At 32.7% G+C, this 20,280-nt stretch overlaps 1 protein-coding gene across 5 annotated transcripts in view; it reads right to left on the bottom strand.

Moving 5' to 3' along the window:
- The window catches only part of LOC110996381 (anillin), a 45,040-nt gene that overhangs the window by 5,534 nt on the left and 19,226 nt on the right, over nt 1-20,280 (bottom strand). For 2 of the 5 annotated variants that reach the window (XM_022264016.2, XM_022264020.2), the window contains exons 8-14: nt 14,324-14,562; nt 9,861-10,050; nt 9,043-9,214; nt 3,161-3,233; nt 2,469-2,612; nt 1,520-1,669; nt 242-394 (exon numbers count right to left, since the gene is read on the bottom strand). In XM_022264016.2, the coding sequence (XP_022119708.2) occupies nt 242-394; nt 1,520-1,669; nt 2,469-2,612; nt 3,161-3,233; nt 9,043-9,214; nt 9,861-10,050; nt 14,324-14,562 (1,121 nt within the window). The remainder of the gene's footprint in view (nt 1-241; nt 395-1,519; nt 1,670-2,468; nt 2,613-3,160; nt 3,234-9,042; nt 9,215-9,860; nt 10,051-14,323; nt 14,563-20,280) is intronic. The other 3 variants (XM_022264017.2, XM_022264019.2, XM_022264018.2) reach the window with 3 other exon arrangements.

Below are 20,280 nucleotides of genomic sequence, written 5' to 3' on the forward strand. Positions count from 1 at the left end.
TCTGAAGAACTTAGTGTTTAATATACCTGTACGATCCAATGCATTACATTATGTCACTCGGTACATTTAAGTCGCTCAGGCTTTCTTAGTTTTATAAGTGTGGCGATTTCCTAAATCGTCGAATATTAGTTACATAGTTAATAAACAGTATTTCGCTTATATTCTATTTTTGTACGCGATTGATTAATATAGTAAAATATACGTCCTCTATTACTTAGAGCACCCAGGAACCGTAGAATACCTGTGATATAACAGTCTGCTGCTTAGATATCTCGGCCTGCAGTTCCTTGATGCGCTGACGAACAGTAGTGACGTTGGGCACTTCAGACGTTGGAGCCTCGCGCTCAGGTGACGTGTGACGAACGATGCGCATTGGTGTCGAAGGTGTGCTCGACTGGAAACATTTAAATAAATAGTATTTTAGACAGTTAAATTAAACAAAACTGTGATGGCGCCTTTTTGTAGAAAACGTTTGGCGTGCTTTATGACTGACAATAATTGGGGGTATATATGTTAAATTACTTATATTTATTATATATACTGCCAAACACAAAAAAACACCACCACACCACATCATACACAATCCAATAGCTAAAATGTTAGGCCAGGTTCCCACTACGGTAAATCTGCCGGAAGGGCTATTGGCTGTATAATTTATATGAAGCTATTCACATTATCCCGGGTCCGGAATTTTTACCGAGCGTTTTGTCACTACGAATTGCCGGTAGAACGACCGGGCCCGGAGTAATGTAGTAATGTAGTGCTCCCCTCGCCCCGCCAAATTCAACTGAGGTACTACTTGACCACGGTAATATTATGTATACAGTATTGTAACTGGCCCGTGTCCTTGTAATAAGTACCTACAGCAGCACAGTACGTTAGCATGCGATAGGGCTGTCCACCTACAGCGTTTTATATATGAAATATTGATATGATAACATAAAATACTTCGTGAATTGAATAGAAAGTGTTCAATAAAAATACAAGGTTTTTTTTATGGTAGATTTAATTAAAAAATCATGTTTATTTTTATCTATGTTTGATTATAACAAATAATATACCGACATAATTACCTATTATTATTATGTTGTATATGTATATTATGTTATTAAAGGAATATCTTTTACTTGGTTATAGATACCTGAAGCTACTTTACAATTTATATGTTTAGTTTTAAATGAAGTTCGGAATATTTCCTCCATCGCGCGGTTACTGACTAAAAACCAACACACCGTCCGATCGTCACTGCGGCACGTCCGCGACTGTAGCATGCCGAGCGCATGCCGAGATCCGAGCGAGTAGGTATAGCTCGCGCGTCGTCTGTTTGTATGAAGTTACAATACTGTATACATAATATTACCGTGACTTGACTGTCTAAATTTCTTCCGGGATCCGATGTAATGTGAACACTCTGTCCGGCGTAGTGGGAACCTGGCCTTAGCCCTCGCTAACATAAAAAAAATTCTTAAGAAACAAAACACGCCTGTCAATTGTACTCTTTATATAAAACTCTATTTACCGCTTGCATTCGCCTGTAAAAGCTAACGCTGTGAACGAGCTCGCTGCCCTTGTCCGGCCTGGTTGGAGTCGCTGGTGGCTGGTTCTTTAACGGAGACTTGAACTGCGCTCGATCCTGGTACACGAAACTTGATGATGAGAGGCACGCCGGCTGCAATATATGGCCGGTCCATAACAATGGACTCAAATGGGGAAGAAATATCCACTAGGAATGTATAGAGCGAATACTAAATAGGAATATAAAGAAACCGAATGATTCATGAATTTTTATTATTGTTAGCTTTAGGATAGTTAGTTTGGGCAGCATGATTGGCTATTGAGTAATTTTACCACTGAACTATCATTAAGAACTTAGTCAATATTAGTTTTTATTTATTAATTCTGACTGATAATAACAAGAAATTCATTAGATAATAAAATTTTGGATAACCCTAGACACCGTTAACTCTAGACTAGTTTCAATGTGAAACAGTTGGAAACTATTTTTAAAATTCTACATTAAAAAAACAAAGCTATACAGTATTAAAAAAAGTAGGAATATTAAAAATTCGGCATCTCAACTAACAGCGCGGCTCGTAACAGCGGACAAGTATATGCAATTATTTCGGCCTATAGGTTATTGCGGTATGTCAATATATTTTACCCTATATAATTATTTAATACAAACTGCAAAAAAAAATCAATAATAATCAATCAATAATCGTGTTATTAAAAAAAAATTAAATTGTATTTAAATATTAAAAAAAAGCCTATTATAAATTGTATTTTACTTTGACACTATGGACTCTTTTGTTATGCCGTGTAAAACAAAAAAAACGCTGCGAAATCTATTGACAAAAAATGTACTACAAATTTAACTATAATCACAAAAGTCCGCAAAATCATTTACATATAAAAAAAGATATCGCCGAACGCAAGTAAGTTGATTTTACATATTAATGTGACGTTACCTCATTCACCTTATTAACTTTAGGCGGTGTGGGTCCCTCGTTCAATGCTTCGTCTAACAAATCATCCAATTCACTGTCACAGGCACTTTCTTCGCTATCACTTTGCACAGCTTTCTTGTAGCTGGTATTGTTCTTTTTAACAACCTGAAAACAGTAGTATACATAATACAGAAGTACTGTTTTTCATAAAGAGGAAAAGACCGTGAAGCGTGTTTCCGACAGAGATGGCTGATTGATCACCTACTTGTCTAAGAAAGTCTAAAGCATCGAAAACTTATCAAGACCAAGAATGTTAGATCATGTTTTATATGAGTCTTTATAGCAGATGTGAGCAGTGTTAGGTCGTAGGTTCGATCCCCGGCTGTGCACTAATCCTTTTATTTAATATTCGCTCGAACGGTAAAGGAAACATCGTGAGGAAACCGGCTTGCCTTAGACGCACGAGGCTGATCACTTACTTCTCTTTAAAATTGACCAATGATTATGAAACAGAAATAGAAATTTGAGGCCCAGACCTAAATAGGTTGTAGCGCCACTGATTTATTATATATTTATCTTTGTAAAATGAAACTATAGGTGTATAAAGGACACAAATTAAAGAAAAACCAATAGTCATCAATCTATGTTCAACAATATCCGATTTCAACGCATTGTTTTCCAAGGGAAATAGGAATTTTGCACGGTAAACTCACATTCATAACTTCTCTACCAAACGAAGTTTCACCCCAGTCGTCCGATTTATTCAGCTTTGCAGGCAAATCCTCGCTGAAAGAAGATACAATGAATCGTCATATTAATAGAAAAAAATATTCACTCATCCTTTTCATGGCTAGTGTGCATTTTGACAAACCTATACTGAAACTTGAATATCTATCTTATCTTTGATTTTTTGTTAGATTATCTTTCGATAAAGTTTTATACAAGATTCATTATCAACGAAGAGAAAGGAATGGGAAGGAGAGAAAAGGAAAAAAATTGTTTTTTTTATGCAAAGTTATCCATCCGTGTTTAGTATAAGCAATAGACCGAGTATTTATTGAATTGTGTAGTTCTGTCATATTATATAGATAGATAATAATGGAGGCTAATGCTGGGGTTACGGAAATGTCTACGTACTACTGACGTATTTTAGTAGTGGTCAGGAAATAGATACCTCCTAATTACTTCTATATATACTAATAATGTCATAGCTAATCATCCTAAAATAACCCAAACGAATAAAAAAACACGGTTCCTTGCCGGAAAACACAAAATGTAGGTATACATTATATATGCGTTAAGCAATTAGTTAGTGTGGACGATAATTGTTTTAAAAACAGAGCTTAAAATTTCGCTAAGAACGAAAAAAATACAATTTTGTGTAACACGAAATATGCCATACCTTATTTAATTTAAGGTTGATTACTAAAAAGATCTATTGAAGAAAATAGGTATCTTTTCATAGTAAAAAGCCAAATTAGTCACAATTCTTAGCTTACTTAGATATCAATCGCTTTAAAAAACGCGTACTATACTAACCTAACAATTTTATTTTTATAGAAGAAGCCGATGCAATCTAAGATAGTAGCTGCTGGATTATTATTTATTAGGATATTGTTTAATTATGCTACTAAAGTTTTCTTAGTTTTATAAGCGTATATTTACCTAAATCGTAAGTATAGACGTAGGTACTCTCCTTACTAGCATTGGATTCATTCGTTTCATAACAATTAACTAAATCATAGAAGATACGCCCCGGGAGCCAGGCGTAGGCATTTTCTTCGACAGTTACATAGAATTCATTGGTTACATATCAAGTAACAGTACTTCGCTTGTATTATATTGTTGTACGGGAGTAGTAAAGAGTAAAACTATAATCCTCTATTATTTAAAGAACCCTGATGAACCAGGAACCGTACAGATATAAACGCAAATATATTTACTACTCAAAGAGGTTGTAAGGGGTAATTAACGAAAACGATTTTGAAAACAACTTGTCTAACTTTATATTATATAAAAACGTCCTCTGCCGCGTCTATCTGTTCGCGAGAAATATAAAATCTAATGACCGTAGATTATATAATAATTAACGAGATAGATATATAATTTTTCATGGTTTAACGGGTCACGGTGCGAATACGAGGCTGGGTTGGTAGTTATCTATATAAGCCCAGGACGAAATCACATGAAAAGTTATGTGATTAATTTTTATCGGATAAAGGTTGAATTTTTCGAGATGTATTAGAAATGTAAAGGCCCAACCGGTTAGAGCAAGTTCGGCTCGGTTCGAGGTATTCGCTACCGCGGCTAAATAGACTACCCAGTCGTTAGCCTTACGTTAGCCAACTCAAAAAGTAAGTTGCAAATCTACTTTTATATGCATTTGTCGCGTTCCTATGACTGTTATGGTTACATTTATACAAAAGACAGCGGTTTTCTAATGAATTTATTATATAGTACACATATCCGAAGTGAAACTTCTTTGTAAATTAATTATTACTAAGGTAAAAGCCCCAATAGATGATTATGTACCATGTTTATGATCACTCCATGTATTTGTATATCTATATTCACACTGTTTAAATGAAAATTAAAAATGTGCGTTATGTGACATTCGCTCTATCTCACTCACTCTCTCTCGATCTTTCTGACTAGCTTGCTTCCTACTGTCGTTATATGGGTTATATGCTTCTTGCTACGTTCGCCCTTTCTCACTCTCTCTCAATCGGTCTCAATCTCCCTTTTCTTCTACAAAAACGCTGGACATCATCGTGACGCTAATATAATTATTATTGCGTTTCATCCGTAAAAATTTCACCTTCATGCACCTTAAAGAAGTTTCACTTCAAACATATGTATCAAACAAATATTGCACCCCAAATGAACCATATCATCAATTAATACTGTCTAAAATCGATCCAGATTAAGAAGTTAATAACTGGTAATATACGGTCGGTAAAACGGGCACAAAAATGTGTCTAACGTACACGATCGCTTAGGAATCGTGATACATAAACAATATATCTATCCGGATATAAATAATATTAAAATAATCCAGCCGTCGAAATAGGAATGGAAAGGACAAAGGGATTAGAAAACACCTTAAATATTTCAAAATGCACACAACCATGAAAAGGAGTGAATAAAATACCATAAATAATTTTATTTTTTTATTCCTTACAAAAACAGATAGAAAATTTCTACTATCACAGACAAAAACTTAAGATAACGCCTTCAAATACAATGAAGGGCTTAAAAACTAAAACTATAGACATCTCTGTCTATAGTATACTGAATGAATGAGGCAGCTGTATTTTGAGTCATTACTAATCTACTTTAAGTGTGTACTTATATATAATACAATACCAGAAATTACAAACAGTCCAAATCTGTTTTAACGACATCGTAGGGACTACTGATATTTGGTCGTAAAAACCGATAGTCGTAACAGCCGATGACGTTGTCAAGAATCTAATAAAATATATTCAGCCGGGACATCAATTTGGTCAAAATAACCGGTATGTTGTTCTAAACGATGTCGTTAACGGTTTTGACTGTATATAGTTTTCCCACATTGCATTTTAAATTTTAATACCATCTAAATAAGGCTCAATGTACTTAGCACTACACAATGGTAGCGAGTTAAACTTAGGAAAAAATAATCGTAACGAAATATCACAAATTAACTCCTATATAAGCCGCTTTATGAACCAGTATTTAATTTGTGCGTAAATTAAGTACTATAAGGCATGAACACAGTCCATAAACTGGGGTCATAGTAATGAATAAATTGCTAGTCACCTCTACTCGATATTATTATTTTTAATGTTTAATGATAATAGTCTTGAATCATTATATATTATGTAAACTACATCTCGTATTATATTAGCAACTATGATTTGAAATAAGATTTCTGTATCTTGACAATTGTCTATTGGTGGAATGTATCTGTCGCAGTCAACTACCTTAATTAGCCGTTCAATTAACATCCTAAACTTTTCACTAAACGTCGTCGTTTAACTCACGCCCTGAAAGATTTTCATCCGTGGCGTATTTGCAACATTTAATAACTGCATGAATTGTTGTTTTTCATAAAACTTTGGAAAACACCATTCAAGTTGTGGTTTGCCGATGCCATATTGACAGTTTGAAGAGTTTCGTTTCAAGTTTGAGAGTAGCAGAAAGTAAAATTTAATTTAACAGGCTAGGCAAGTAAAGAAACGTCATCGTTCTAAGTCATCTTTCAGGCCATTAGTTAAACGGCTAGGCTGTTAATTGAACAGCTAATTAAGGTAGTTGGCTGGGATATATTTATAGTTTAGTTTTATTACTGTTTTGGTGGACTATAAATACTTAACAATTCACTGTTGTAAATCTTTACACCAATATTTTCGGCAAATAATTTGGAAATTATCCTTAAGTAAATCTCTACCCGGATACAGTTTAAATGGTAAATAACTGTGTTCCTCGTAAAAGATGTATGTTAGAATATAAACTGGCTGTAAGAGCATGATTTTATATAATAACTGCAGCCCTGTACCTAGTATAACCTCTATGTCAAATTCTATTTTGACGTAGGTCATGCTTAGCTACTACGACATATATGATCCAAATAATCGTTCATCTCTTTCTGTCCAATAACCCCTCTTCTATGATAAAAAGAGACAGTGTGATTAAAACAAACACCGCCTGAATAATACTAGATAATAAATTACCCTAACCTATCTAGGCAACGTACAGTCTTAATGTATTAATTGAACTAATTGGCTTCGAGCGACTGTGATAAATACTGTATATATAACTGTTATATAAACGCACTTCGCTGTTATATATAATTGGGCATTAATATTTGCGTTTTTTATAAGCTGCAAGCGTAAATGTTTTTAGTATAATTACCATCGTCCTTTGAGTCTTAGTGAAAAATTAATTTTCAAACATTTTTTTATTTAATTTAAGAGAATTGTATCAAATAATAGGATGTTTGGGCTGCTGTACAGACGTTAATAAATAAAATGAATATTAATTTTATTTGCAACTTTGCTTGCGATTACTCTTGCATCATTATTATTACACTGTTTATATGTGATATCTTTGTGTATATAAATCCACTGTGCGTTATGTAATTTCCTAATTCCATTTTAATGACAATTTGTATATTAAAGTGGACTCGAGAATGGTTTAGATTACAAAAGTACGAATTTTCTTCCGCTAGTTTTAATTTATAAAAGCAACCCCCCTATAATGAATTTATGTTTTGCCCCCCCCCCCCCCCCCATAAAACGCTGTATTCCCCCCTTCTTATATTCCTTAAGTTATATTTCTGTAATGTGACAATTAAAATGATTTGTCAAGTCTATAATTAGTCTTGAGTACCTTTGCACCTTCAATTGTTGTGTTGTGTTAAAAAATTAAACAAAAAAACTTTAAGAGAATACTTCTATAACGCGAACCGCGTATTACTGTTTATTTCTTTTAAGTTGTTTAATTTAAAAAAAATGTCCCATTGACATAATTATCTACAAGTATTCTGATTGTCATTATGATTGGCTTATCGCGTTAAGCGTTATACGATAATGATACAAAATGCATTTATAATAACATGCTTTGGTTGGTTGAGTTTATTTATGACCACAATTTCTTAAAAAAGAAGGATTTTTCGCGTCAAATAACGAATCCGTTTTTGATACAACTTTAATATAAAAAACCTATCACTGGAATATCGTTAACAACATAAACGTTTATATTATCAATTCCCTATTTTTAGGGACGCCTGTGGCATATTCGATTTGTGGTTGATTTTAACCCGTAAATGGCATTAAGTCCAAATTTTTCAGCAAATAAATCCTGGTAAAAAAATAAACACGCCATATTAAAACACTTGTTATGTAAGGGATATATAAAGGTCATTCAAATTAATTGACATAACGAGAAGACTGGGTTCTTCTAGGATCCGATCTAACATGGACCTTATTTTTAACACATAAGTCTCATTTTAACTTGACATAAACTTGGCAGTGTACATCCATATTATAATTTACTTGATCCGGAAAACTAGTAAATTACGTCAACTGCAAAACATAATACGAATGATATATATCGTCATTGCAGTGATTTTCGTGCTTATTCATAAAAACTAGTCTAATTACACTTTTGACAAGCAGTCCTTTGTCTCTTTCAGTCAATTTGTATTTTCGCTGTGATGAAAAGAGACGGATGAGTTAAAAGACTTACGAGACGTTTCGCGCCATATCCACCGTTTTATATTCTTATTTCAAACTAACCTACGGTTTATCTATGGTCAGCGCACGTCAAATGCGTTCCTAACAAAAACTGCGACTTGAATATTTCAAATATAGAAACGGAACGTTTTTCAAAACTTACGAATATATAGATAGAATGTAAATTTAAAAATCGAAACATCGTTCGCTTGAGATTTGTCGACAGCGTTTGACCAATCACAATCAAGCGACACGTTATTTGATTTTCACGTTAAGTGAATTTCTATATTAAGGCTTAGTTATTAAGGCCCCATTGCACCACAACGGCTCATATACATAGAAAGAAGAATATGCATTCCACAGTGTAATAACCGCACCTAGAGCCACCACAGTCTGAGTACTCCTCTTGCGTGTCTGTTTCTATGTCTGATAGGCGTGGGTATAGACTGGTCGGTTGTTGGACCACTACTCCATTCTCTTTATTGTTCACTTTGATCCTTTTAACGTCCTCTAGTACTGATAGGACTACGGGTGAGTCCTGTTGAGAACCTGGAATTAGATTATTTATAATTAAATTATCTGATTTTAACTAACGTAGCGTCTCTTTCTGTCGTATAGTGTTTACGCTGTGATGAAAAAAGATAGATGAAAAGATGAAGTGGTGCACTGACATTAAAACTTTTATGGAAATCCAACTTGTGTTATGTACAAGGAAAATTGTAATTCAAATGGGTTTTTATTAAGGAAATGAATCTAACATATCCTGTATCGGAGAGTACTATAAATAATTTATATTGATAATCCAGAGGCATGCAGAGTATAACCATAACGTTTTTTTATAGGGGGCAAACCGGCAGGAGGCTCATCTGATGTAAAGTGATACCGCCGCCCATTGACATTGTTAATGCTAGAGGGCTCGCGAGTGCGTTGCCGGCCTGTTAAGAACTAAGTCGAATTGGTTCGGAAATACGATTTATTTAGAGGGCAGCTGGTTCCACAAAGTGGCCATAGGTCCGATCGAAACAATAATTGTAGTAGTGGCTTAACCCCCCACCCCCTTGGAGGGTTAGATTTAAGCTTTAAAGCAAAAAAAACTATATTTCCTAAAGGTTGGCCAGTCTTCCTTTAAAGTTTAAACATTCAACTTTACTGTACCAAAATTTTGACACCTTTAATAGATTAACAAAGAACTTACTTCTACGTTTAACTGGCTGTGCTGCTTTATCATCTTCCTTTACTTCCTCTAAATCAGGTTTAGGCACATTACTTATAATCTCAGGTTTTCTAATCTGAGATAGGCTACTGGTACTGCCCATTAGAGGTGCCTTCTCTGAGGGATCATTTTCATCATCATCAGAATCATCAGGCTTTGGTGGAGGAGGTTGCTGAAAATACAAGTATATTTCATAAATAAAACATCATAACATCATAAGATCATAACAACATAGGTTTATGATCTTTCTTAATTTGAGAAATAAGAAATATTTGGAAGAAATTCGTAGAATTCGTAATTCCGTAGAATTCTGAGATGTCATAAGTGGTAATAATAAAAAAAGTTCTTGGCCGAAAAAGGGACAAATTTGACAAAATTTAGGGCAATACAATAAAATGTTACGTATTTTTAGTAGTTGATGTGCCCTGGACAATATTTCCCTTTTGTGCGCACTTGCGCGTACCACAGGGAGTTCCACCCTGAAATCACTAGATCAACTCAGCTCTAACAAAAATTATGAAGGGATTATATAAATATATGTAAGCATAGGTTCTCTGTACCAAGAGACCAGGACATATTAAAGGGGCCTCAAAGTCAAATGATTGAACACTGCGTTCACGAGGCAAAAAAATATATGGAGGAACTGGATATTCACAATCCATTTAAATTCACAATAGTTACGCAACGAAAACATACTACATTTATGGAAACTATTTCCATAACAAAACTCATTATCTATGGGAAAGTTGTGTGCTTCAGAAATTATCGCCGCCCACTTACGTACTTACATCATGGGTTGGTCAACATTTGTAACATGTGTTTCAATGAGGGACTTCCTCGCCTAACCGGTATTTTATAACATCGTGAATTGATATGTTAATGTACAGTCAAAGAGTTAATAATGTTAAGAGTTTGTTTACATATAAACATAACATTTATTACTAACGAAATACAGAAACACCAAAAAAACTCAAAAAAGAAAAATATTTTTTTTGGAATACGGTACATTTTAAGTGTATATGTTTCACCGCGCTGGTCATTCTGCCAGATATCACAACAGTTTATTATAAAAAAAAGAAAAAGAATGTGTGATATACCTAGTAGAAAAAATAATTTCAAAATTAACAGTAAGTAACAAAGTCTTGGAAGATTTGTGTAGTATATTATAGTATATAGTAATTGAATAATAAAAAATAATAATAATTGTTACTAAAACTACAAAAAGAAAGATATTGGGAGGATTAAACACTGTATTCGTGGGATTTTCTACAGTACTAGTAATTTGATTGTATTTTAAAGACGAAAAGTTAAAGTACCAATAATTAATATATTTTTGTATATCCCTAAGACTATGTAACGTAATGTCTATAGATTTCTATCTCACTGCGTGAAGTGAGGCACTAGTGCTGCATAAAATTACACGAAGTAGGTCATCTATTTAAATTAGTATATTTAAGTAGTTTTTATAGGTTTGTTACATAAAATTGTTCTTAATTATTATAATTCTATAATTGAGGATAATTAATTTATAATTTAGTTCTCTTTCGGTACAATCATGCCAGTTATGTATAAGAAATGTAATATTTATTTTAAGCAGCCTTCCTTAGTCGCTAACATATAACATACAATTCGTGATAAAGCTATATTTGATACACAAAGCGTATAACCAACTGATAATAGATTTTATTTCTTTAAATTTTCATTTGTCAATTGGTTTTACTATAATTTACGATGTCAAGTACGCTCGCAAATAGAAAACATTACATATACGTAAACTGTTATAAGGCCGGCATAAAATTAACCAGTTCTAGTTATAGTTATAAGCGCAAAATTAGTTAGTAACTTTAAATAGATTACGTACGTAAATACGTGTACTGACAAAGGGCTTTATGTCAGCCCACTAGAAGAAAAGAAGAAATAGTTAGTCTTTTTGTAAAAATTTTAATCTATTTATATCTGTTTAATGTTATGTTTTTTTTATGTGTACGTATTTTGTATGTTAAATGTAAATAGTTGCCGCATTGGAGTGATATGTAATGGTTAATTATTTTTTTAAATAACTTTTTCATTAAAAGATTATAAATTAATATTTATGAACATAATATGTTATATATCTACTAGAACTAACTGTCGTTGCTTCACACTTTGGATGGGTATTTATTTATTTTGTTGGTCAGAATGCCTATGTTACTAAGGGATTGTAGACACGTATGCTAATCGTGATATAATTATTGAAATCGACCGGTTTTGAGTTTCTTTACAAAAATACTTTCCTTTTCATAAAACTAGTATTGGTATATGTTCAACATGCGATATCGCTAAATGAGGGATGCCAAATTCCTCTATTCTAATAAAAACTTCGGGTTGGATCTCTAGAACAACATTAGTCTCACTTTAAGCGATTTATTGAAATTAGAATATTGTTGTTATTTCGCCAGAATTTGATGTGTGACTTCTATCCCCATTCTATCTAGTTTAAGAATGTAATAAATATAGTCGTATAATTATTAAACATTTTAGAAATCATATGTAACCTTAACGAGGCGGATAATAAAATACAGCATAAACCTACCCACACAAACCAATGAGTTTTAACAAGAATCGTTATCAAACATGTCCGCAAGCAAAACAAAACACGGTTTGCTGAGTACAAATCCTGGAATTCGAGTAAGCGTTAAAGGATACGAGACGCGAGTATTTTTAGAACTATGGGAATAGGGGAAACGTCTAGTTTATTATTAACTTCTCGTGTGTGTAGATTTGAATGTAATTTATACTTAAATATATTTGTCATCGTAAAATTGTAAACACTTTCAAATCTCATAATTTCATTCCAATTTCAAATAAATTCTCCGTCTGTAAATATATTTATTATTATCCTACGATTTTTGGTCCATAATTTCGATGTCATAAGTTCAGATATTATTATAATTTCTTGTATTTTGATAAGATTTTGCAACCAATTCAAAAATAATAATCGTATACCACCAAAACCATACAAACCTGTTATGTAGTAGGTATTTGACCGTATTACCTTCATATAAGTATGTATTATAAAAGCAGCCAAAGAATTTTAAGTTTCATAATTGTGCTGTTCAGTACTAAACAACACGCTGATACTCAATAATAGTAATTGAATATGAATCAAACTCTTACATTTTTGTACGATATTAACGACGATTAACGTATATATTGTGGTTGCCTGGAAGAGATCGCTCCAAAGCGATAAGGCCGCCAGTTGCTCGTTTCATTTAATTATGTTCAATTTTTATATTGTAATGTAACGAAGTGTTAATAAATGAATAAAAGAAATAAATACTTTATTTTTATTAAGTCTAGTGTTATATGTAATTTTATGTAAGCCTCAGTTTTCATTTTTATTTTCCGATACTGGGGTTGCTTTACCAGAATCGCTTGTTAGTGATATGTCCACCCGTAACTTATGTAACCAATTTTTATATGTATGTTTCAAGTGTAAATAAATTCTTAAATGTGCCTGGTACAAACCCATTGGGGTTCAAACCAATGTTATCCGTCAAACAAAAAAACTTGTCTACACTAGAAATCTTACATTCGCAGACCAGTTTACTATGTATGCATTTCGAGTTCACGCGTTCACGGTCAGACAACATTTTTAAGGTCAAGTCTGGTCATTTGACCACAATATATGATATAGAAATGTTTAGGGATTAATAAATCTTATTAATTTCTAAACTGTATATATATTAGTTTACAGAACCGCGCCGGAGTACTATTTCAAAAATATCAGTCGTATCTCCTACGAACCGTAATTTCTTCTAAAAAAGCACTTTCAAGATGCAAATCTACTTAGCTTTTTTGAAGTCGATCAACGATTCGTATTAATTACGACTGGTATGTATTTCTGCAATTTCTTCTACAACTTTCTTCTTCTAATATAAATACCTAGTAAGTTTACAGATTTACGTGGAGTTCTATATCATGAATACCAATAGTATCTCCTACAAACAGTAATTTCTTTTAAAGAAACATACCTTCAAAATTATCTAAGGTTTTTCGAAGTGGATAAACGATTCGCTGTTACTACGATTGGTATTTTTATATAGAAATTAGAGTCTGATATAAGGTCATTAAATAATCCGCAGTCAGAAATGAGTGAGAGATATATAAAATATGACTAAATAATTATCATGATGTAATAAATTTATAGGCCCACAGCTATGACTTTTCTAGAAAGCATTAATTACTGTGTAATTCGTTAACGGGCCTTTTTAACGTCCATTGAGTGACCAAAAAATAATTTAATTGTTAGTTAATTTTATTTTGATATTATTCTTTAGCTTGTATTTCCTAACTAATTTCTTATTTGATGTTTGTTTCGTGTATGATTTTTTATTAGTTATTCATGTCGATATAGGATCACCTGTTAGGACTGGATTGTATTTTTTGTAAATAATAAACCTCACCTTATAATGAAATCTATTCTGCAGCATCTCCATCTCCTTCTCCCTCTCTTGCTTGAACTTATTCGCTATTGTTGTCTCGCTTATCGTCTGCTCTTTATTGAACAAGGCAGCCAGTTTGTCTTTTATCCCTCCACCAACCGAACTTTGACTAATATTGTCCTCAGCGAGACTGTCTTTAGAATTAGTTCGCGAGCTTTCCGTACTTTTTGGCTTGTGTGTTTTCGCTGGCGTTGGTTTAGCTGAAAATAAATGTCGTTAGTATTCAAAACGTCATTTAAATATATTAGGCTAACGGTGTTTATCATATTATCTAAAATTTCAAAAGCCATTTAAGTTCCTCGCTTAAACAAAATCAAACAAAAACATCGCGTTCATACTATATATTTATCACTGTAACATGAAGCAATGAAGAGTGTTGGTTATTGCGTAGGTTCGATCCCCGGGACTGGACTATATATGTGCGCTTACACTCGCTCGTAAGGAAACCATCGTGAGGAAAGCACACCCAAAAAGACGACGGTGTCAGCCACAGATGTTGCCTATTAGTAACGGAACAGAAATCTGGGTTAGCGATTAAACAAATTGTTAACGCGAAATTCGTCGATTGATTGATTCAGCGTTGGTTTTAATTCTTTATCAATATAAACAGGCCACAATCAATTGTTATTGTTAAATAACTTTATATTAAATTTTCTTTGACAGTCGACACGAGAATAATATTATCACCGTAACAAAAGTACAAGAGCCAAGGCTGTAAATTTTGCTCACTCAGGCTTTCTTAGTTTTATAAGCGTGGCGATTTCCTAAACCGTCGCAGTTACGCCCCGAGAGTAGAACCGCACTCTTCAATATTAACATTCCAGTAATTTAGCATTTGTTTCATAGCAATTAGTATTTAATTATTTCGCTTTTATTCTATTGTTGTACGTGAGCGGTTAACATATAGTAAAAAAAATATCGCCTATTATTTAACTTCCCGATGAACCAGGAACCGTACATTTTGGTCCTTCGAGCCGAAGCGACCTATAGATACAAAATCCTTTATTACTTTTTCTAATTGTTTATTCACGATTCCGGTTTTGTGTGCAATACGCTCCGGTATCAATCATGTCTTACTCAATAAACTTACAAAGACAAAAATATATTTTCAGTTAGATTCCAGATACTTAATAATTTGAATTTAATTTATGAATTGCTGTGATAAATAAATGATTCATTCTAGGTCAATAAACCAGGTGAAGCTGGTTGGCCTTCATGATGCCAACTGACGACGACAACTGAAGATGTGTACTGTCTTTTTTACGATTTTTTGACAATGAGGTACCTAAGGTATATAATGTAATTTATTAAATAATTTCGTCTCTTTTTAATGATAATAATTTAATAACGGTATAAGCCATGCCTCACAGTACCAGCAAGTGTTTGGGCACGTGGCCAGGGTTTAAACCTACAATCTCAGAGTCACATTAAACATGGCTCTCATAGCAAAATAAATGTAACGTTTTGATAAATTATGGCCTGCATTTCCATAACTTGGAAGGTCACACATACGTAACGTAAAGCCTACACTATTTGCTTATCGTTTGTACAAACTTTATTGTCTGCATGACCCAAATTTAAGTATTGAAAAGAAATTGTTCATTTGTTTCAAACGTTAAAAACCTTAAAGTCAATACGAAGACAGAATAATATATTTTTGTCATAACGATGTTTTCAGATAAAAAATGTTAACCAGTAACTATGGGACATTATTTATAATAAATGCCTTCTTTAATCACACTATTTAACGAACGTTTGAACGCGTACATTCAAACTTAAACAGTTTGAATGTACGCGTTCCCCAGAGAAGAAAATTATATTTAAAGCATTATATATCTCTTCCATCGAGGAAGGGTACACAAAACACATCCAGATTTAAGACTTTAGACCTCTAATCTAGGTCAATACCGAAGATGGCACCGTATGTTTTTAGTGGCTACAGCGACTAATTTCCACATGATCCCAAACATGCAATCATACTCCTCAATGTGAAGGAATATTTTTTATAGATAAAGTGGTGGTTTTGCAAGTGCTATTAAAGTTCTAAGAACTTAAACAATGCTTAAACAAGTGCTGCGTTATGTCGAAATTGCTCGAGTTACAGTAAAATGACGAAATTTTACATTTTCTTGGCACTTTTCAATACAATTGTTGAAATCGCCGTCCCTATGACGCCAATTATCCAATGGTTTTTCCAATAAATTATAAATGACAATTTAATGTTAATTAATACTTAATTTATTAACTAAACAATTACTTAAAGAAAAAACTATTTTCTTTACAAACGGCTCCGAATAGGGTTGTATGAATAATTAATAATACTGTGAGGTAAAAAGTTTAACTAACAAGTAAATCTATTCATCAATAAATTTTATTTAAAATAACGATAAATGTATAATAATAAAGGTTTAAAAAAAATCGAAATCACCTTTTAAAGTCACCTTTCAGAATTTAATGTTTAATAGGGAATTTAAACAATTTTACAGGAACTTTTCACGTGTACATCACCGTTTATATTCAATCACGATTCACAAATGTTAACTGCGCGAGCGCACAGCGCCAGACAGAATGGTGGATTGACAACCGTTGGTCGAGAGCTAATGACCCAATCTGTCAATATTGCACGCTTCCGAGTTACTCACTATCATTTGACATAACCGTAACCCCATAATGGGGTATGGGACAGACATATTTACTTGTACGATAGTTTATTACATTTTCCATTAGGATAATTTTAAGAAGTTGTTCGTCTTATTAAAACTCAACGGAACAATTGATTTGAGACTCTTCTGCGTTTTCCTGGATGATAAATATATGATGAAATAATTTCTCTCCTAATATTAATATAAATGTAAAATATGGGCAAGAATTTATTGATTATGCTTTATCTAACTACTATTTAGTTGACAAAAGTATTGTTAAAAATATTAAATGAATATTAGCTAACACTATAAATTTAATAATATTTGACGGTTAGCTGAAGGTATATGTAATTTTACTGGTAGTTATCCTATTTGAAGACTCCAAATCCGTAGTCTCTCCCCGTTATCACAATAAAAGACGGAGACAGACTGTATATTACCTACGGGTAAAATATCTTAGTACCCAATAACATTTATTTCTATACGATTTATAATTAGGCTTGTACCCGATATCTTCTTCGACACTTCAACACTCAAAAATTACGAAATTTTTTTTATCTTTGGAAACTTAAATTACGGACGCTATAGACTCGTTTACGTATGCAAGTTGGATTTCACAGAAATAAGATTTTACATTAAAATAATTTTTCTTTTATAAACATTTATCCTTAAACCTGATGTCACTAAGATCCATGTTTGTCATTGTGCTCTCCTGGACTTGTCAAACGAGTTTTAGTACGACGCAAAAAGGTACTATACGTTAGAAGGCCAAAGAATCCTAACAATACGAAAAACACTATTTCTTTAGGTAATCTACTATAAAGTTTTAAAAAAATTATTTAATGGGACAATATTGGGTAGTAAAAAAAGGTTAAGCTTTCTCTAAGATGCAGGGCTATTGCAAAGTGTCCCTGGAAGTGGGTTCGCGGTTTAATCTATTGTATAGAAAGCATTTATTTATTTAGTATTCCTACAGCTAGCATAAATTATATATAATTACAAACAAATACACTGAGAATATAGCCAAAGATGGAATACATACAATTACAACAAAAAGATTTATAAAAGGGAACAAACAAACAAAAAGTATTTGATATATGTAACTAATTGCGATTTAATTTATTTTATGTTTATGTATAAACTTAAAAAGTTTTAAGTCGACAAGAAAATACCTAAAGATGCTTGTAGGCTAGGCTTGTACACCGAACTTTCTGCTATTCAGAAATCCAGTCCACGAAACAGTCCAGCCTTTTCAAACATTAAAGCCTTCGGGATCTGATATAACACATAGTCTGTGCACAAACTACTAACAAATTAATAATTCACCTTTCTGTGGATGATAATAATTACTACATAGAAAAACAATTTTATCTGTCCTATTACGATTAAATACTCAAAGGTTTCTCGCATCAGTGACGCTGCGCCCGCGTCGCGTTTCTAAACAGCTGACTGGCTGTTACGCTTCAACGCTCGCCTAAATACCTATTACTCAATATATGCGATTGATTTTATGTAAAAAAGTTGATTAATTAGTATTTACTCGAAATTAATATAGGTTTTAATAAATGGCCTAATTATTATAATTTATTATTCGTATAATCTCTAACTTAATAGGCTTCTTTTAATTTGTTTGTTACTTGATATACACGATAGATTTAAAAAAATCTTCAATGCTTGAGCAAAGTAATAGGAAGCATCCAAAATATGTCACAACCACAGCGACAAAAGCGATTTATTGATTTATCACGTCCCAAATCATGCAAATAACTACCTTAACACACACATACACAATATTGTAATGGCAACAATCAACTCCTTGACAATTCTCATAATTACCATCATCATCTTATAAACAATGAGTAAAACATTATGTACTAAGAGAACAAATGCATTGTGCTAAGACAACTTTCGATATACATAACCATAGACATTTATTATAACTTCATTACATCAAATCAAGTAAAAGCGTCTCACGGCCCTAAATTAGAGGCAATATTGGGGATGTAGTGGGGAGCACCCTAGATCGCCTCATGTATAGGCATACCCTAATTTAAGTATGCTACTGCCGATTCGAACTACGGACTAAATTCGTCCCCAACACAATTGTCCCGATATCGCCACTGATTATAGGGCAGTGTGAACAAGAATTAGTAGGGACGCAACGGGCTGCCTTATCGCTAACAAGTGATCTCTTCCAGGCAAACATAGTAAGGAGAAAAATAAACACGAAAGATACAGTGTAGCCAGAAGTGACTAACCAAACCAAAAATATAATATTACAAGTAATAATGGCAAATCCAACATAAAATAAAACTAAAAGCTAATCTTAAGGTTCATGAATCATAACTCAAAACGCAATACAAAAGAATAAGAAAATACATGAATTATTTAGGAAAAACAACCTTTTGTGTTACAATCAAGGTGTGTGGAAAATAATCGAAAATTTAGGAAAAAATGTATGTGTTAGCGTGAAACAATATAATTTATATTCATTAGATAATGTTTTAATATATTGAAATAAAGTGATATTTTATCACTACAAATAATATAAGAATTGACTATAATGGAATAACTCATAATGTGTGTGTTGTGTAAACTTCTATGTAAATTCGTTTTAGAAAATTTGGACACCATTATGTGTGGTAGAATATGCGAACATTAGATTGCCACCATAACATTTTTGTATCATATTCATATTCTTGTCTTGATTATTGCGAGAGGAAAGCCTTATTGACAAAACTAACTTCAACAATAATTCGTCAACCAGTTTAATCTAAATTCTAACGTATAATTCCGTTAACCGTTAACTGTCATGACCGAACCACCCCATCATTACCCACATTGTTATCGTTATGGGAAGCGTTCGTTTTATTTCCGGTATTACTGACCCTATGTACAGTTTTTGTCTAGGGAATCAATGAGTACATATGTCATTATTTTCAGAGTTATAATATACTGAATATTCTGTCATACTTTCATTTCACATAAAACATATCCCTTTTCCAATATTTCTTGTTAAATATTTGTAAGACTATGTATTGAAATATGTATTAAAATTTACAAAAAAATATCTCCGGATAAAGATATCTCAATTGTTTGGATATTTCCATTCATATATACAAATTTAAAAATTGTATTTACTTTTATAAATTAAACCTAATTTCTATATTTTAGTACAATATAATACAAGATGATAAATCTAGTATTATATGTAAGCTTCCGTTTCAGAATACCCATAGTAAGATAATAAATAACCTAGGCAATAAAGCGAGTCTA

The sequence above is a fragment of the Pieris rapae genome, chromosome 5 (genome assembly GCF_905147795.1).
Source record: "Pieris rapae chromosome 5, ilPieRapa1.1, whole genome shotgun sequence".
In the NCBI taxonomy this organism is placed as follows: Eukaryota; Metazoa; Arthropoda; class Insecta; order Lepidoptera; family Pieridae; genus Pieris; species Pieris rapae.